The sequence below is a fragment of the Chiloscyllium plagiosum genome, unplaced genomic scaffold, assembly GCF_037043375.1.
Source record: "Chiloscyllium plagiosum isolate Xiang-an unplaced genomic scaffold, Cpla_swu_hap1 HiC_scaffold_21, whole genome shotgun sequence".
Lineage (NCBI taxonomy): Eukaryota > Metazoa > Chordata > Chondrichthyes > Orectolobiformes > Hemiscylliidae > Chiloscyllium > Chiloscyllium plagiosum.
In genome coordinates, this window is record NW_028270159.1 from 15,377,757 (window position 1) to 15,397,388 (window position 19,632).

Genomic DNA, 19,632 nt, shown 5'->3' on the forward strand with positions numbered 1-19,632 from the left:
GGAGTCCAGAACTAGAGGGCATAGGTTTAGGGTGAGAGGGGAAAGATATAAAAGAGACCTGAGGGGCAACTTTTTCATACAGAGGATGGTACGTGTATGGAATGAGCTGCCAGAGGAAGTGGTGGAGGCTGGTACAATTGCAACATTTCAAAGGCATTTGGATGGGTATATGAATAGGAAGGGTTTGGGGGGATATGGGCCAGGTGCTGGCAGGTGGGACTAGATTGGGTTGGGATATCTGGTCGGCATGGACAGGTTGGACCGAAGGGTCTTTCTATGCTGTACATCTTTATGGCTCTATGTTACAATTACAGCATTTAAAAGGCATGTGGATGGGTATATGAATAGGAAAGGTTTGGAGGGATATTGACCAAGTGCTGGCAAATGGGACTAGATTAAGTTAGGATAACTAGTCAGCATGGACGAGTTGGACCAAAGGGTCTGTTTCCGTGCTGTACTGTACTCTATGACTGTATGACTGGATGCTAAACGAGGATCACTGTGATTAACAGCATCAAGATATTATTGGCAGAAATCAATGAAACTGTGAGAAAGTAACTTCATTCCACCCTTGTGGTTTGGAATTTAACTCAGAATTTGTTCCTTTTTTCATGTTTGTCAGTTTTTAAAGTAGGTTTAGTTTAAATTGTCATCTTACTAATTAATGATCTGTTTTGCCACTTGTGAAAAAATGTTTGCTTGCATATAAGTTCTGTTTTCTATTTTATAGATGAAACTTTTTTTAACCTTAGTGATCAAAGTCAGCCAAATTAACCCTCTTAGTGATTCAACTACTCACATTTGTTACAGCTCATGGCATAGTGGGACTTGATTTCCATCAGAGTCATGACAATGCACCAGCTGCAATATATGTGCTGTCACAGGCTGAGGCTTTAAGGGCCTTTTCCTGCCTTCAGGTATCCAAAGCCACCATCCATTTGCTTGGATTCTCTGCTAAAAATGCAGACCAGAATGCTTTGAAGATGAAGATTAGATTAGATTTTTTTAGATTAGATTACTTAGTGTGGAAACAGGCCCTTCGGCCCAACAAGTCCACACTGCCCCGTCGAAGCGCAACCCACCCATACTCCTACATTTACCCCTTACCCAACACAATGGGCAATTTAGCATGGCCAATTCACCTGACCTGCACAGCTTTGGACTGTGGGAGGAAACCGGAGCACCCGGAGGAAATCCACGCAGACACGGGGAGAACATGCAAACTCCACACAGTCAGTGTCTCTGGCACTGTGAGGCAGCACTGCTAACCATTGTGCCACCCACGGTGGCACAATTAAATAGTTGAAAATGCTCAATAAATAGGTCATACTTTTATAAACAAAATAGGTTTCCCACCTGTTTGAGAATATTGCAGTGGAGAATATACATTGGGGAGCATCCAGTTTTCTCAAACTCTAGAATAACCTCAATAACAGATACCCAGGTCTTCTCTTCCCACCAGTTGTAAGAACTGAGGCTCATTCCCTTAATTAGTCTGAACTAATAAAAATGCTTACTTTTCTAAATTTTAAACAGTAGCTATTAATTACTAACTGTTAACTATTTAACAATAGGGAGGCATGGTTGTTCCCACTGACGGCTAGACAAGAAGTCCTTATCATGTGAGGTCTGACAGGGTGGTGACAGTGCACCCTGATGTCGTCCCAACCTGGGTACACTTGTATGCTATCACAAGGCGAGGTATTAAGCGCCTTTTCCATCCTTCAAGTTTACAGTGCCATGGCCCACCACTCCATTGTGTTAAACATGCAGACAAGAGTATTGCGAAGATGATGTTAAGTTCGAAGCTAACAAAACATCATGCTTGCTTGCTTTCTGTGATATGCCTCACTTAGGTAGAGCACAGGGAATCAAGCCCTATATTCCCACAGTCATCATAAAGATAAAGATTCTCAAAAGTATGCAGAATTCCACAATTTATTTGTCTTTCTGACCCAGGTTAAAAGAAATCCTGGAGCAGGTTACTGTAGTTAACAAGAATTACACACACACTTCGGGAAAATAACATGGGTGTATGGATGGAGGGAAAGTCTGGGAAGGCAATTCAATGTATAGTCATTGGAACCAGGGCCAGGTGGATCTCATTGACTATGAGATCCTTGATCAGGGTTGTTAACCTGGGCCAATCCAACTCTATTTTGATTTAATCCCTGCCCTGTTAGGTGGTAGTGTGGGGGTAATAGAGAAAAAAAAGGGAAAAAAAACAAACAGGAGAGTGGGATTCTGGAATTACTTGTTCTCTAATCCAATTCTGATTCCCTTGTATTGAATATGGAAATAAAAGATTTATTATTGAACTAGTCTGGTTAGCTTTCTGCAATTGTATAGCCAAAACTTAAAGCTGAATAAATTGATTTTCTAATGGAAAAAAAACAAACAGGAGATTCCCCCTCCAATTCTATTTTGATTTAATCCCTGCCCTCCCCTTCACTGTTTGATCACACAGCATTGCCCTCTGAGAAGGGCACTGCTTGTCACTGGCCACTTCGGTGTTTCCTTTCTTCCTGGTGGTGGGAATATAAATAAAGATTTACACACTTGTTGTTTTTCACTGTGTCCGACACCTGCACACACATGACATGGGTGCGTGGGGAAAATAAGCACTACCACTGTTATGCGGTACTGTGGGGAAAAAGAAGAGATTTTAAAAAACAGTAGTATCAAAGGTTTTGTTCACTCTGAGAGCTGGCTCTGTGAGAGCTGGATCAGTGTCAAGGACACTCCATATGTAAATAAAGGGTAACTTACTGATGGGATACCAGCCTCTGAGGAGTTATTTCAACAGCCTTCCTCCAATAGCTCATCCAACTATTTTACAGCAGATATTTACTCAAATAACTATCATCGTTCAGTTCAATGATGTTGATGTCATCATATGAAAAAAATACACAGGAGATTCATCGCTGCTAGGCAGTAGTGAGGGGGAAAAAAAGAGAAAAAATAAACAGAGTCAGAGGTTCTTTTCAGGCTGAGAGCTCTGAGGAAACTGGGTCAATGTCAAGGACTCTCTCTGTGTAAACAAAGTGTGACAGTGACAGGTCACAGGCCTCTGTGAAGAAATAAAACCAGGAGATTCACAGTCTCCGTAGTCTCGGGACTGGCTTTGAGCTGGCTGGTATTGTACTGTGTACATGCAAATAAAGGGTAATTTGTGATGGCACATCAGCCTTATGCAGTTATTTCAGTAATGATGGGAGAAACCAGTATGGGCCTGAAGAACATTTGCTTGCAATGGTCATCTTCAAGTTGGGTGAACATTACTGGCATCATGCCTTTATTTGGAAAGCTTAACTCATTTGAGTCTGCCATTGAAGACTGGGCCCAGTATGTGGAAAGAAGGTAACTTTTTTCCAGGCAAATGACGTTTGGGTAGATGCAAATCAACCAGTTATCCTTCTAACTGCTTGTAGACCTGCTGCATTTTTGGTTATTAGGAGCTTAACTTTCCCTGAGGCACCAGATACTCAAACCTTTCAAGAGTCATTACGTGGAGGTGCTGGTGTTGGACTGGGGTGGGCAAGGTCAGAAGTCACATGACACCAGGTTTTAGTCCAACAGGTTTATTTGAAATCAAAAACTTTTGTCATATTGCTCTTTTGTCAGCATTGACCCTATCCTGAATGACATTCAGGCTGAAACATGTTTGAATAAATCAGCAAAATGCAATGTTTTCAGGGGTGGCATGGTGGCTCAGTGGTTAGCACTGCTGCCTCACACTACCAGGGACCCAGGTTCGATTCCAGCTTCGGGCGACTGTCTGTGTGGAGTTTGCACATTCTCCCCGTGTCTGTGTGAGTTCCTCCCAAAAATGTGCAGGTCAGGTGAATCGGCCATCCTAAATTGCCCATAGTGTTAGGTGCATTAGTTAGGGGTAAACATAGGGTAGGGGAATGTGTCTGAGTGGGTTACTCCTCTGAGGGTGGACTTGTTGGGCTGAAGGGTCTGTTTCCATACTGTAGGGAATCTAATCTAATCATTTACACCTCCTCAGCCTGGTCCCCTAATTTCTCTGCTAATTCTGAATGAACACCCAGCAAGATTCAGAGAACATTAAATGTAAATGCTATGAATGGGAGGTTATTTGTAGTTTCATGTTCAAACAGAGTGAGCCTAAACATTTAACATGCCTCAATGTTGCACTGCCTTCAATTTGAAATAGAGGGTAACTTCCACTTATTACAAAATAAAGGATCACAATCCACTAGCCCCTGGGTACGAGCCCATACACCGTGCAGGCTGCGGTGCAGGTCACAACATCACTAGGTTGTCAAGCAGTGGAGGGGAGGAAGGTGTTATCCCCACTCCTCCCTCCCAGACTGTTTTTCTGGAGGTCTTGGCCCTGGGGAAGGACCTTTTCCCTGAGGAGCCGGGCGTCCCGGTGTTGGGAGATGAGCAGGGCCCCGAGCCCATGCTGCCTGACGGCCTGATCTCGAGGCATTCCAGGAAGGGGTGCACTGAGGAGATTACAGCCGGTGATCCAAGGGGTGGGGTTGCTGGGGGTTGAGACCAGTTGGCGGTGTCGGACCAGCCCCCACTCTCATGATTGGGGGAGGGGCCAGTGACCAAGGGCGACTTCTCGGAGGAGGTTTTGGGATCGGTGGTGGACATTGGGGACGATGCGGAGTTCGTCTCCAGTGAGGTTTTTGAGTCCCAGGTGTCCCCCACCGAGCTCCCCTTCATCTCCCTCGAGGAATTCTGGGAATTTGCCGATGAAACTTAGAGTCTCCGGGATACAGCCCAACTGGCATTCGACCACTGGAGCTCCTTTGAACGAGTATACTGGTCGGCCCACGCTGCTCGCCAAGCACCTGGGCTTGATGCTAACGAGTGAAAGCGAGTCAGAAACTTCCTGGATGCACTCCTGGTGAGGGCGAGGGACTTATGTGCCCCTCCCTCGTCCTCCCAATAAATGTATACAGTTTTTAACTGTACTGGTGGTGGTTGCACTGTAAGGCTGACATGAAGACGACTATAGCCAGCCTCAACATCAAAAGCAGCAGGGAGTCACAGCGCAGATTCCTTCGGGACAGGAAATAATTGGTGTGCTTTCTGCAAGAAACCCACACTACCCCGGGAGACGAAGCCACCTGGCTCCTGGAGTGGCAAAGAGGGGGTCTATGTGAGTCACCTCACCCGCAGAGGGTAGCTATCTTGTTGGCCCTACATTTTCAGCCGGAGATCTTGGGAGTCAGGGAGCCTGTGCCAGGCCATTTGCTACACCTGACGGTTCAGCTTGGGGATGCAGTGCTTCACTTAATGAACATCTACGCTCCCCTGGCCGGACCGAGGCAAGCGAGCTTCTTCGGAGAAGTGTCTGCTCATCTCGCCTCCATCGACGAGAGCCAGTGCATCGTCCTCGGCGGGGGGTGGGGGGGGGGTATTTTAACTACAGCCTCGAAGAAAGGGACCACAGTGGTGCCCACACTGGTTGGGCATTGGGGAGGAGGTTGGGGGACTTGGTCAAGTCCTTCGACCTGGTGGACATCTGGCAGAATCTCCATCCCAACTCCATCGCCTTCACCTTCGTGAGGCCTGGAGTCGGAGCGTCTAGAATCGACCACATGTACGTTTCGTGGGTGTACGCTTCCTGTTTTCTGACGGCCTCCATGCAGCAGGTGTCATGCACGGAACATCACCTGGTGTGGGCGGAACTCCTTCTGTTCGGTGCCAGGCTCGGCTCTGCGTACTGGCACTTTAACAACCTGCTGCTGGAGGACAAGCGGTTCTGGGGCTCATTTCGTCGCTTCTGGGCCGGCTGGAGAAGGAAGCGAGGAAGCTTCCCCTCCCTGAGGCTATGGTGGGACAGGCTCACGTCCGCGTTTTCTGTCAGAAGTATGCGAGGGGGTCGACAAAGAGACAGAAATCCAGGATTGAGGAGTTGGAGAAGGAGATGCTCGACCTGGAGTCACATCTCAGTCAGCCCAATGTGGACCTGGCCCTATGCAGGGTGTACCAAGAGAAGAATGTTCACTATTGGATAAGTTTGCTTCTATTAAAGGTGACAAATGAGGAACAATCAGCCCTTCCAGCATTTATTGTATTTCTTTGTGGGACATGGCATTTAATACATCTATAATTGCCCTTGAACCAAGCAGCTTACATTTCAGAGGAGAATGAAGAGTCAACCACAATGCTGTGGGTCTGGAATCACAAGTAGGCCAGACCAGGTAAGAAAGAAAATTGAAGGTAGGTTAATGCCTTTCAATTCAAAATTTCATTTCATAAATTTAAATTCCACCAATTACCATGGTGGCATTTGAACCCCTATCCTCAGGGCATTAGGCTGGAGCTCTGGATCATTAGTTATCACTACATCATTTTCCCATGTTAAAAGTTCAGTTAAGGACAGAGTCAATTAAGAATTAAGCAGTGTCTGATTCTATAATAAGTCCATTTATCCAACGCCAGTTTAATATAATTGAGCGTTTATATGAATTCCATTCATTTCATACTTCAAATACTTAAATCATGTAGCATAAGAACAACCTGCACCACAGGAGGAGAGGTGAGCAAAGATGGCTAAAGGAAAGTCAGAGGTGAGTTTTTAAAAAGGTCTCTATAAGGAAAGAGTGAATAGTGAAGTTAACAGAGGAAATTATGTTTGCGGATCCTAAGTAGATGTCAATATTTGTGTCCTTTTAAACATGGGATTTTTAAAAATATAAGTCAACTTGTTCAGACACATTTGGACTAGGTAGGACTTGAGCCAAAACTTTCTAGCGCAGCAGTAGGTATGCTACCACTGCAACACAAGAGCCCGACTAGGGAATATATTTATTTATTTACTTCACTTTTAGGGATGACAAGTAGCAGTTGTTGTGGGTATGTTCACTGAGCTGGGAAGTTGGATTGCAGATGTTTCGTCCCCTTTCGAAGTGACCTCCTCAGTGCTTGAAACCTGATTGGCAATTATGAGGTTGGAAACATATCACTGAGAATGTATTAGCAGTGTTGTTTCTCTGGACTAGAAGGCCTAGTTTCAATCTTCTGTGATCCAGAGGCGTTTCATAACACGAGTAAACAAGTTAATGAAAAAAACAGATTGAAACTATGGTTGCAAATACTTATAATGAAATTCTTGTGACGCAGTTGTATTGGCCTTACAATGTCGGCTAGAAGTTTGGTTTCACGTCCCATACTCCTGGAGCTGTGCCGAATGTTTGATTAAATGGTTGGTTGATTAAAATTGACAAAACATAAAGTGGCCTTGGCCTATACTATCCTGAAAATGCATGTTCTCGTCTGATCTCAGAAGCTAAGCAACTCAGGCTTTTGCTAGTACTTAAAGGCTGCTGTGGCACAATGATAGTGTCCCTACCTCTGCACCAGAAGGCCTGGATTTTAGCCTCACCTGTTCAGAGGTGTGCATGAATAATTTGACTTAAAATAGAAACGCAAAGTGGTTTGTGGCAATGTCACTATCTTTGGGCCAAATGGTCTGGGTTTAAGTCCTACCTGCTCTGGAGAGTTGTCATAACATTTCTGAAGACTTAACTTTATTAAAATACCAACCACTAATCGTATGGCTCTTGTCATGCAGTGGCAGTGACCCACCTACTCCAACCATGTGTCATAACATGTTGATTAAAAATCCCTGTAACAGAAACCACACATGGGCTCTTACAATGCCAGTCTAAATGGGATTCCAAACTGGAACAGTCAACAGTCTCCAGTTCTACTGCTGTCTATTGCCTGGCAGCAGCCACGATGAGTTCAATGACAAAAGCAATTAAATAGTAACACATTCACTCCCAAGTAATTTGCCAATTCTTTTACAAATTGAATTACTTCAATTTTCTCATGAAGAGATTTAGTACTTTTAACGTTATGAAGTAATGCAGAGGTTAAGGAACCCAACGTATCAGTGCAGTTTTAAGGTTAGACTTTGTGTTGAGTTTACACTACACCCAAAACCCAGCTCAAATGGAGAGTGCCTGCCTACTTCTGCTGCTCTCACTTCTCTTGCATTAAAAGATGGTTGTGGTTGTTGGAGGTCAGTCACCTCAGTTCCAGGGCATATCTGCAGGGGTTCATGAGGGTAGTGTCTTAGGCCAAACCATCTTCATCTGCTTCATTAATGACCTTTCCTCCATTGTAAGGTCAGAAGTGCAGATGTTCACTGATGATTGCACAATGTTCAACAACAATCATCACTCCTCAGATACTGAAGCAGTCCATGTTCAAATGCAACAAGATCTGGACAGTATCTAGGCTTGGGCTGATAAGTGGTAAGTAACATTTGTGCCACACGAATGCGAGGCTATCACCATCACCAATAAGAGACAATCAAACCACCGCCCTTGATATTCAATGGTGTTACCATCAACATCCTGGGGATTATCATTGATCGGAAACTCAACTGGATTCCCATATAAACACAATGGCTATAAAAGCAGATCAGAGGCTAAGAATACTGCAGCGAGGAACACACCTCTTGACTCCCCAAAACTTGTCCACCATCAGGAGTGTAATGGAATACTCCCCACTTGCCTAGATGAGTGCAGCCCCAACAAAACTCGAGAAGCTTGACACCATCCAGAACAAAGCAGCCTGCTTCATTGGCACTACATCTACAAGCATCCACTCCCTACACCACCTAAGTTCAGTAGCAGCAGGATGCTACTACAGAGATTCACGAAAGATCCTCGACAGCACCTTCCAAACACATGGAGTTCAATCTGGATAAATGCAAGGGGAGGCTTTATACAGTTAATTGTAGGGCCTTGGATAGTATTGTAAAACAGGAATCTAGGGGTTAAGGTACATAATTCTTTGAAGTGTGCATCATATATCGACAGGGTGGTTGCAAAGATGTTTGGCACTCTTGCCTTCATTGCTCAGTCCTTTGAGTATAGGATTTGGGAAGTCATGTTGAGGTTGTACAGGACATTGTAGAGGCCTCTTCTGGAATATGGTATCTATTTCTGTTTGCCCATTATTAAGGATGTTATTAAGCTGGAGAGAGTTCAGAAGAAATTTACCAGGATGTAGCTGCATATTGAAGGTTTGAGTTAAAAAGAAAGGCCGTTTAGGCTGGGAGTCTTTTCACTGGAGCATACGAGGTTGAGATGCAACCTTATAGAAGTTTATAAAATAATGAGGCTTACAGATAGAGTTAATGGCAGTTGTCTTTTCCCCTAAGATGAGGGCTTTCAAAACTCAGGGGCATATTTTAATGGTGAGAGGAGAGAGATTTAAAAAAAGACATGGGGACAAGTTTTTTACACAGAAGATGTTTTGTGTGTGAATGCACTTCTAGAGGAAGTGATGGATGCTGGTACAATGTTTAAAAGACATTTGCATAAGTGCATGAATAGGAAAGGTTGGGAGGGATATGGGCCAGAAGGAGGCAGATGGGACTGGTTTAGTTTGGGATTATGCTCGGCATGGATTGGTTGGACCAAAGAGTCTGTTTCCATGCTCTATGACTATGACAAGGGTAGCAGATATATGGGAACACTACCACCTTCAAGTTCCCCTCCAAGCCGCTCACCATCCTGATTTGAAAGTATATCTTTCACTGTCTCTGTGTCAAAATCCTGGAATTCCCTCCCTAATGTCATTGTGGTAAACCCACAGTAGGTGGATCAGAGCGGTTCAAGAAGGCAGTTCACCAATACTTTTTCTCAAAGGCAACTAGGGGTGGGCAATAAATGCTGGTCAGCCAGTGACATCCACATCCCACAAATGAATTTTTAAAAAGTAGATTTTACATTTGCCATGGATATAAAGGCACTTTTCTCCAAGCATGAATGACAGCAACTTTTACATTAAACAAATGTGGCGCAGTACTTTGGGGAAATATCACCTTGGAGTACTTACAGTGTGCCCTTCTCTCCAGCTGAAAGATTCTATGAGAAATTGAGTCATTACAGCACAAAAGGAGCACATTCAGCTCATCGGATCCATGTTAACTCTCTGCTGTCTCCAGTCAATATCTTTTCATTTAATGTGTTCCACTACTATTAATTATTTATTAGATTACTTACAGTGTGGAAACAGGCCATTCGGCCCAACAAGTCCACACCGACCCGCCGAAGCACAACCCGCCCAGACCCATTCCCCTACATTTACCCCTGCACCTAATACTACGGGCAATTTAGCATGGCCAATTCACCTGACCTGCACATTTTTGGACTGTGGGAGGAAACCGGAGCACCCGGAGGAAACCCACGCAGACACGGGGAGAACGTGCAAACTCCACACAGTCAGTCACCTTAGGCGGGAATTGAACCCGGGTCTCTGGCGCTGTGAGGCAGCAGTGCTAACCACTGTGCCACCGTGCCACCCACTGTTAAGATATTGTCAATATCTTTCATCCCTTACCCCAAAAACAGATTGTCTTTTTTTTAATCTCCTCGCTGTTTTTAGGATCTTGCTGTGAACGTGATTGCCATATCTTTCGACAAAGCAATGGCAAGTGCACTTCAATAGAATTTTATTTTGAAGACTGTTATGATGTATTTTACTAATGTGCTTGGTGCTTTATTTCTCCATTCACTTACCTTGTCACCGCTCCAATGCTTCAAGCCTGCAGATTTTTACTTGAAAGGACTCTGGAGTTTAAATTTTAACTGAGGAACACATGACACAAAAAATCAGCTTGCCATTATTGACAGGTCTGAGGTTGCCATGTGTAGTAAAGAGTTGACTATACTGCAAAGCACCAGGCTCACTGTCAGAACACATTGTCAGTATCAAACCATCTTTAAAATAAAGGGCTTGCAGGCCTGTAGTGTCATTCATGATATCAAGACCTTCTCAAGTCCTTTACAACCAATTAAGTATTTTTGAGTAAAAGCAAAACACCACAATTGCTCAAAATTAAATTAAAATAAGGAAGTGTTGGAAAAGCTCAGCAAATTTGGTGGCATCTAACAAGAATCCAAACAATTTTTGTTTGGAATGCAAAAACTACTTTTAAGTGGATCACTATTGTAATGAAGGGGGACGGGACAAATATTTGTACACTGCAATGTCCCTACCTCTAAGGAAACAATGTTAATGATTCAAGTCAATGACATTTCATTATACTGATGAAAAAAAATATTGCCCTGACACATCAACTGTTTCCCTCTCTACAGATCTTCTGCTGAGAATCCTCACCACATATTTATAATTTAGATTTTCAGCATCTGTGTCTCAATTTTAAACTCTAGGTTTTATTGGAGAGGTAACAATGGACCAAACAGCTTTCAGGTTCCAGTCTTAAGCTGTGAACCAAAAGCCTGGCATTCTTTATTTTGGTTACATCAGGAGGAGGTCTGTAAGCCATTTAGATCATAGCACTGTGTCTAGGTGCAGCAACCATCACCTCAGTGCAAACTAAGACCTATAATTTCTAGCACAAAAGTTATTGAATGTCACCTGTACATCATCCACCAGTAGTTATGTTCCCAACCTGTCTGAGTTATCAGCGCACTCCATTACTGTGTGCCATGTACAAATCACCCTCAGAGAATACTCCAATTATGTTCTTCAAATTATGTCCCTGATTTCTGAGGAGTGTGTAAATTATCTGAAGTGCTGCTGTTTGAGGTTTGCTGCCAATTTCTGCAAGCCAAACTTCCGAAAGCAGCAGAGATAAATAATCAAACCAGCATTTTTATATATCTGATTAGTGCCTTGTATAGTTTTAGCAAGGCCTCCCTTTGAAACCATTCCCTTTGAAATAAAGCCTAACATTTCATTTATCTGCCCTATTACCTGCTGAACTTGGGTATTAGCTTTTTGAGATTCATGGATCGGAACCTCAAATCTGTCTATTCTGTGCCTCTCTGCAGTCACTCTCCACTTAAATGATATTTAGCTGTTCTATTCTTGCTGCTAAAGTACATAACCTGACATTTTCTCATTGTACTCCATCTGTCAAGTTTTGCCCATTTACTTAACCTGTCTTTATTCCTCTGCAGACTCTATCATTATCACCACTACTCTTCCAATCCATTTTTATGTCCTCTGCATATGTAACTATAGTACATTCACTTTCCTCATCCATATCATTAATATATAGTAAATAATTGTTGCCCCTGCACTCATCCCTGTACCACATCATTTAGGTTACTAATTATAGGTTGCCATCCTGAAAATGTCTCCCCATCCCAACCCTTAGAGTCAGAGTATGGAACCTAAACAACTTCCAACATAATGGGCACTTATCTTATTAAGGAGCCTAATGTGTGATACCTTATTAAACGCCTTCTGAAAATGCAAATAAATTACATCTATTGCATCCCCCCCCCTTATCTATACTGCTTGTTACTTCCTCAAAGAACTCTAATAATTTGTCAGGCATGATTTCCTCTTCAGTAAGCTATACTGACTCTTCTTGATAATATTATTTATTTCTGAATATTTTGCTATTACACCCTTTATAATAGATTGTAACATTGTCCCAATAACAGGCATGAAGCAAACTGGCCTATAGTCAGTCATCTGTTTTATATCTTCTTCCTTTTGTAATACAAAAATAGGAGTTTTCCAATCTTCTGGGAATTTTGTAGAATCTAAGGATTTTGAAAGATTACTACCAGCTCATGCACTTTCTATAGAGCTACTTTTAATATCCTAGGATCATTAGGTCCAGATGACCTATCAGTATTTAGCCCCATTCGTTTTCTGAGTGCTTCTCTGGTAGTTTTGTATTTATTTCATCTCCTCCTTCTGCCTGATGAATATTTAGCAATTTTGGAATGTGATAAGTGTTTTCTACTGTGAAAACTGAAGGAAAGTTTTTATTCAATTTCTCTGTCATTTCCTGTTTCTGGAGCCTCAATTTTTAAGATTCCTATGTTCACTTTGGCTTCTCTCTTCCTTTTTATGATATTGAAAGATGCTCTTGCTGTCTATTTTAATATTACTTGTAAATTTACCCTCAGAGTTTATTTTCTCCCTCTTTTGTTTTGGTCATCTTTTATTGGTTTTTGAAATTTTTCCAATCCTCTGATTTACCAATAATCTTTGTTTCATTGTATGTCCTTTTTAACCTGAGATAATATCTCAGATAATAAAGGGAAAATTATGCTGAAAATCTGAAACAAAGACAGAATTCTGGAGCAACACAGCAGTCCTGGTAGCATCAGTGATGAGGGAAACACTTAACATTTTGAGTCTTGTATGATTTCTTCAGAACTTGAAGGTGTTGGAAGAGAGGTTCATTTATATACTTTTGACAGAGGTAGAGAAGGAACAAGAGAGAAGATAGTATAGAAATCTAATGGAAAACACAAAAGTATTGCCAATAGTGGAGAAAAGATGAGGTATGAATGTGGGGAAAGTTAAGATGTGAAAGGGAAAGAATGGTTTCTTGCCACTAAGTGCAAAGTAACCAAGATACAAAGAAGACATTCTGTGGGGACAAATGGAGGGAAGAGAATCTAAGAAAAAATGGAGAACAGATATAAAGCAGTCAATTTCTGAAGTTATTGAATTCAACTTTGAGACCTCAGTTGTAGTACATTGAAACATTGCAGCAGGTCTAGGACAGGAATATTTGTATTAGAGCAAGGGGTTTTATTGAAATGGCAACCACGCAATAGGTCAGAATTATGCTTACCAACAGAATGGACATCTGAAATAAAACAAATTGTTGCAGAAATTCAGCAGGTGTGGTTGCATCTGTAGGGAGAAAGAGTTCACATTTTGAGTCCGGTGATTGTCCATCAAAACTGGACTTGAAATGTTTTCGGCTTTCTCCTCTCTAATACTGCCAGACCTGCTGAGATTCTCCAGCAATTTTAGTTATTTTTTTCAGATCTCCAGGATGGCCAGTTCGTTGTTTTATTATAACAGAATGGAGGTGCAGCACAGGAGGCTGCTAAATAACAGCCTTTAGTGTTAAGGGCGAGGTACTGGCATGGATGGAGGAATGGCTGACTGGCAGAAGGCAGAAAATGGGGATAAAGGGTTTGTTTTCAGGATGACAGCTGGTGACTAGTGAAGTTCTATAGGGATCCGTGATGGGACCACAACTATTCACATTATAAATTAACAATACGGACAAAGAAACGGAGGGCTTTGTTGCTAAGTTTGCACAAAACACAGATAGGCGAGTGGACAGGTAGAATTGAGGAGGCAAGGACTTCAGAAAGGCTCGGACAAGCTATGAGAATGGGCAAAGATGTGGGAGATGGAATACAATGTGGGAAAATGTGAGATTTTGGACTTTGGTAGGAAGGTAAGCTGTGTAGACTATTTTCTAAATGTGGAAAGGATTTGGATATCTGAAACACATAGGGACTTGGGTGTCCTAGTTCAGGATTCACTTAAGCTTAACATGCAGGTTCGTTTGACAGTTAGGAAGGCAAATGCAATGTTAACATTCATTTTGAGAGGGTTAGAATACAACAGCGGTGATATACTGCTGATTATCTATAAGGCTGTGGTCAGACTGCATTTGGAACATAATGAGCAGATTTTGGACCCATATCTAAGGAAGGCCTTGAAGGGAGTTCAGAGGAGGCTTACAAGAATGATCTTGGGATGAAGGACTTGTTATATGAGGAGCACGTGAAGACCTGGGTCTTCACTTGACAGAATTTAGAAGGCTGAGGGGAGATTTCATTGAAATTTACAGAATACTGAGAGGCCTGAATAGAGTGGATGCGGAGAAGATGTTTCCGCTAGTCAGAGAGACTAGGAACAAAAGGCATGACCCTTACGAACTGAGTTGAGGAGGAATTTCTTCAACCAGAGATGGTGAATCTGTGGAACTCATTGCCACAGAAGGCTCTGGAGGCTAAGTTACTGAGTGTATTTAAGACAGAGATACATATGTTCTTGATTAATAAGGGGATCAAAGGGAAAAAGTCAGGAGAATGGGGTTGAAGAACATATTAGTCTTGATCAAATGGAGGAGCAGACTCAATAGGCTGAATGGCCTAATTATTCTCATGTATGTTATGGTGTTCTGCAAAAGTCCACCAGGGATGTTGGATGCTGAGTACTCGAGGAACAATGCTTAATTTTCCCCTTACAGTGTTTACAGCCTTGAGGTTTCATTGTTAAATTTAATAACTTCAGAAGCTGATTGTTTTATATCTTCTCTACATTTTCCTTACATTCTCTCCTGCACCCCTACTCCAGTCGTATCTTCCTTAATTCACATGTAGTATCAAGGACCCGGTCTCCTCCTTTCAACTTAATCTACACCATTTTCAAATATATTTTTTCTTTCTCCACTAATAGCCTCTCTGTTTTGCATTGAGCCTCTATAATGTACACTCTCTTGCTCCTGTACTGCCTTCTTCAAAAGTATAAAACAGAAGCTATTTTCTAACACCTTTCAGTTCTGAAGAATAATCATACGAGGCTTTTTAATCTATTCTTTGTGGTATGTAGGCTTTGCTGGCTGGCCAGCATTTGTTGCCCGTCCCTAGTTGCCCTTGTGAAGATTGTGGTGAGCTGCCTTCTTGAACTGTTGCAGTTCATCTGTTCTTGGATGGCCACAATGGCATGAGAGAGGGAATTCCAGGATTTTGACCCAGCAACAGTGAAGGAACAGCAATATATTTCTCAGTCAGGATGGTGAGTGGCTTGGAGGGGAACTTGAAAGTGGTGGTGTTCTCATATATCTGTTGCCCTTGTCCTTCCAGATGGAAGTGACCGTGGGTTTGGAAGGTGTTGCCTGAGAATCTTTGGTGAATTTTTGCACCTTGTAGAAGTTACACATTGCTTCTACTGAGAATAGTGGTGGAGGGAGTGCATGCTTGTGGATGCAGTGCCAATCAAGCGGGTTGCTTTGTTCTGGATGCTGTCAAGCTTATTGAGTGTTTATGGAGCTGCACTCATCCAGGCATGTGGGGAGTATTCCATCACACTCCTGATTTGTGTCTTGTAGCTGGTGAACAGGCTTTGGGGAGTCAGGAGGTATGTTTCACACTGTTATAAGCCTCGCCTCAGACCTGCTCTTGTAGCCACTGTGTTTATGTGGTGAGTCCAATTGAGTTTCTGGTTAATGATAACTCCCAGAATGTTGATAGTAGACAATTTCGTGATGGTAACACCATTGAATGTCAAGTGGTGGTGGCTGATTGTCTCCTTTTGGTGATGGTCATAGCCTTGCATTTGTGTGGTGCAAATGTTGCTTACCACTTGTCAGCCCAATTGTCCAAATCCCATTGCATCTGAACATGGACTACTTCAGCATCTGAGGAGTTGCGAATGGTGCTGAACATTGTCAACAATTGCACAAACATTCTCACTTCTAATTTTATGATAGAGGGCTGGTCATTGATGAAGTAGATGAAGATGCTTGGGCCTAGGACACTAACTTGAGGAACTCCTGCAGGAATGTCCTGGAGTTGAGATGACTGACCTCCAACAACCACAACCATCTTCCTCCAAGACAGATATGACTCCAATCACGGGAGAGTTTGACCCTGGATTCCCATTGATTCCAGTTTTGCCAGGGGTCCTAGATGCCACACTCAGTTGCATACAGCCTTGGTGTCAAGGGCTATCACTCTCACTTCACCTCTGGAATTCTGCTCTTTTGTTCATGTTTGTACCAAGGTCAGGAGCTGAGTGGCCTTGGTAGAACCTACACTGGGTGTCACCAAGCAGGTAATTGCTGAGCAGATGCTGCTTGATAGCACTGTTGTTGATGCCTTCCATCACTTTACTGATAATCAAGAGTAGACTGATGGGGCAGTAATTGGCTGAGTTAGATTTGTCCTGCTTTTATGTACAGGACATACTTGAGCAATGTTTACACACTGCCAGTGTTGTAACTGTAAAGGTCTAGCTTGGCTAGGGGAGCAGCAAGTTCTAGAGCACAAATCTTCAGTACTATTGCTGGGATGTTGTCAGAACCCAAAGCCTTTGCAATATCGAGTGGCTCCAACCATTTCTTGATATCACAGAGTGAATCAAATTGGCTGAAGACTAGTATCTGTAATACTGGGGACCACTGGAGGAGGCTGAGATGGGTCATCCACTCAGCACTTCCAGCTGAAGATTGCTGTGAAAGCTTCAGCCTTATCTTTTGCACTAATTTGCTGGGCTCTTCCATCATTGTGGATGGGGATATTTGTGGAACCTCCTCTCCAGTGAGTTGTTTAATTGTGCACCACCATTCATGACGAGATATGGCAGGACTGCTGAGCTTAGACCTGATCCATTGGTTGGGGTCATTAATCTGTCTATTACTTGCTGCTTTTGATGTTTGACATGCAAGTAGTCCTGTTTGGTGGCTTCACCAAGTTGACACCTCACCTTCAGGTATGCCTGGTACTGTTCCTGGCATGCCCTCCTGCACTCTCAATTGAACCGGGGTTGATTCCCTGACTTGATAGTAATGGTTGAGTGATGGGTATGCCAGGCCGTGAGGTTACAGATTGTGCTGGAGTACAGTTCTGCTGCTGCTGATAGCCCACAGTACCCTATGGACGCCCAGTCTTCAGTTGCTAGATCTGTTCGAAGTCTGTGCCATTTAGAATGGTGATAGTGCCACACAACATGGTGGAGGGCAATCTCAATGTGATGGTAGGACTTTGTCTTCACAAGGACTGTGCCATGGTGGCTCTTATTGACACTGTCATGGACAAGTGCGTTTGCAGCTGGCAGATTGTTAAGGACGAGGCCAAGTATGTTTTTACCTCTTGTTGGTTCCTTCACCTCCTGCAGCAAACCCAGCCTAGCAGCTGTTTCTCTCCATGCAGATGCTCTCAGACCTGCTGAGTTTCTCCTACGTCCTTTGTGATAGCTTTACCACTTTTAGAAACTTTTATTTCCACATATTTTTCTCGCTTGCAGATCCCATGCGAAGTTTTCTTAAGTAACGGCTGTCCAGTCCGACAATTTTAAACTTCTATTTAATTGCAAACATTGAATCTTGAACATAAACTGTGATCACAATTATTAACACGTTTACTGTATGTAGAATGTCGACTCCTCGCAGTCTCCTCTCACTGCCTTTCTAATCTTAGGAGCAATACAGAAAAGAGTACTTCTCAGCCGCTCTAACGTTACTTAAGGCACAAAGCACCATTTACGCTCAAATTGAATTTCACCCTCTCAGCGCCCCAGCCCCTGGTGAGAGAGACTCACCTCCATCGGGAACCCTGTATTAAACTCAGCTCTCCACCCATCCCCCAGCCATCTCTTCCCACCCACCCAGGCGATGAATGAAGGAATTAAAAACAAACCCAGACTCCAACATCTGCTCCATATTTCTCTTTAAATTAATCAAATATAATTTAATTTGAAAGAATCCTGCTTTCCTGTAACAAGACCTATCTAAATTCAGGCTCCTCATCCACTCCGTCATCTCTCAGTTGTATTTCTTTGCTCATTAAACATATCTTCCTGGGTTTTCTAATTTAGATCACATACTGGCAAAATTTCCTCATGTTCCTCACCACTACACGTTTTTTTTTAATGAATGGAATACCAGCTTTTGGAAAACTTTGTTCTCCCCCACAAAGGGGTTTACAGACAGAGTGGAAAGTCTCGCCTACTGATGGTTCCCATTCCCAGTTTGATCATTTCAGTCAGGTAGCAGCTCCGCGAGTTAGGAAAGGGGTATTCAACACAGCTCCTGCTCCCGATTACTATCAAGAAACCCGGAGATGGTAGGCACTATGTGGGAGTATTGTCGTCTTTGCTTCTTTTCGACGCTAGCCCAAAATCCTTCCTCTGTAAAAGCCGGCCCAACCGCAAGAAACAAATTCGTCAACTGTCCCTGGAAGCAAACTCCAACCGAAAGCAGTAATTTCTAAATATCTTTCTCCTCCCATTTTAACAGTCTCTGACCTTATATTTTACTGTTGGGGAAGTTGGAGAATTATTTAATCATAGATACGTTTATGCGTCTTTTGCTGTTACAAAGAAATGAGAAACACATAGCTTTCAATCTGTCTCCAATCATTCTATAACTAATCTGAGCTCACCCTGCTTCAGAATGAATCCATGCTGTCAGAAGAGGTTGAAGGTGAGAATAGAAACGAGAGGAGGAAACAACAGGAAAAGTCCCAGAGAGCAGGGAGAAAATGTTCCGATCTCACCCTGAAATAAGAAATTCTGATCAAAAACCTGCCTCTCCAGTACTGCACTAACCCATTCTTTCCCATTCGTCTGGCTCTTACTCCTGCCAACCTTCATTCATTCTTACCTCGGTCTGCTCACTTCTTCCCCAATCCTCTTCCATCATTCTCCCTCCCGCTTCCCCGGAACACTGCATCTTTTTTTCACTGGTCCCCTCACTCACCTGGGTCATGGAAAGGCACCAGTGCAAAGTTCCAGATCGGGGTGCTGGCTCTGTCCAACGTGCTCTCCAGGATTTTCGCTGCTCCCTCCATGACCTGAAGCAGGTCATCGTACATGGAGCCGGTCACATCGAAAACGAAAGCCAGGGTGGAGGCTCCCTCTCCCCGGGGATGTGCTGCCAACGCCGGGAGAAAGCCGACAGCGAAGAGCCACACAGCGAGAGCCATGACCAAAGGTCCAAGGGACCACCTCAGGCCGCTGTTCACTCACTGCAAGGTGTCACCGCCGGCACCCTGAGACGCTCCAGCTCCTTCAAGTCTTCCCCAACTCCAAACAAAAAAGGAGCTTTCTTTGCGGGAGCGATGGCGCTGCGGTCCTAACGCCCACCGACTTATTGACGAATGA

At 43.3% G+C, this 19,632-nt stretch overlaps 1 protein-coding gene across 1 annotated transcript in view; it reads right to left on the minus strand.

Moving 5' to 3' along the window:
* The window catches only part of LOC122564614 (hemicentin-1-like), a 421,032-nt gene extending 401,613 nt beyond the window's left edge, over window positions 1-19,419 (minus strand). Inside the window, exon 1 of the mRNA XM_087998302.1 lies at window positions 19,229-19,419. Within this exon, the coding sequence (XP_087854428.1) occupies window positions 19,229-19,343 (115 nt within the window). The 5' untranslated portion in view covers window positions 19,344-19,419. The remainder of the gene's footprint in view (window positions 1-19,228) is intronic.
* Window positions 19,420-19,632: the final 213 nt, after the last annotated feature.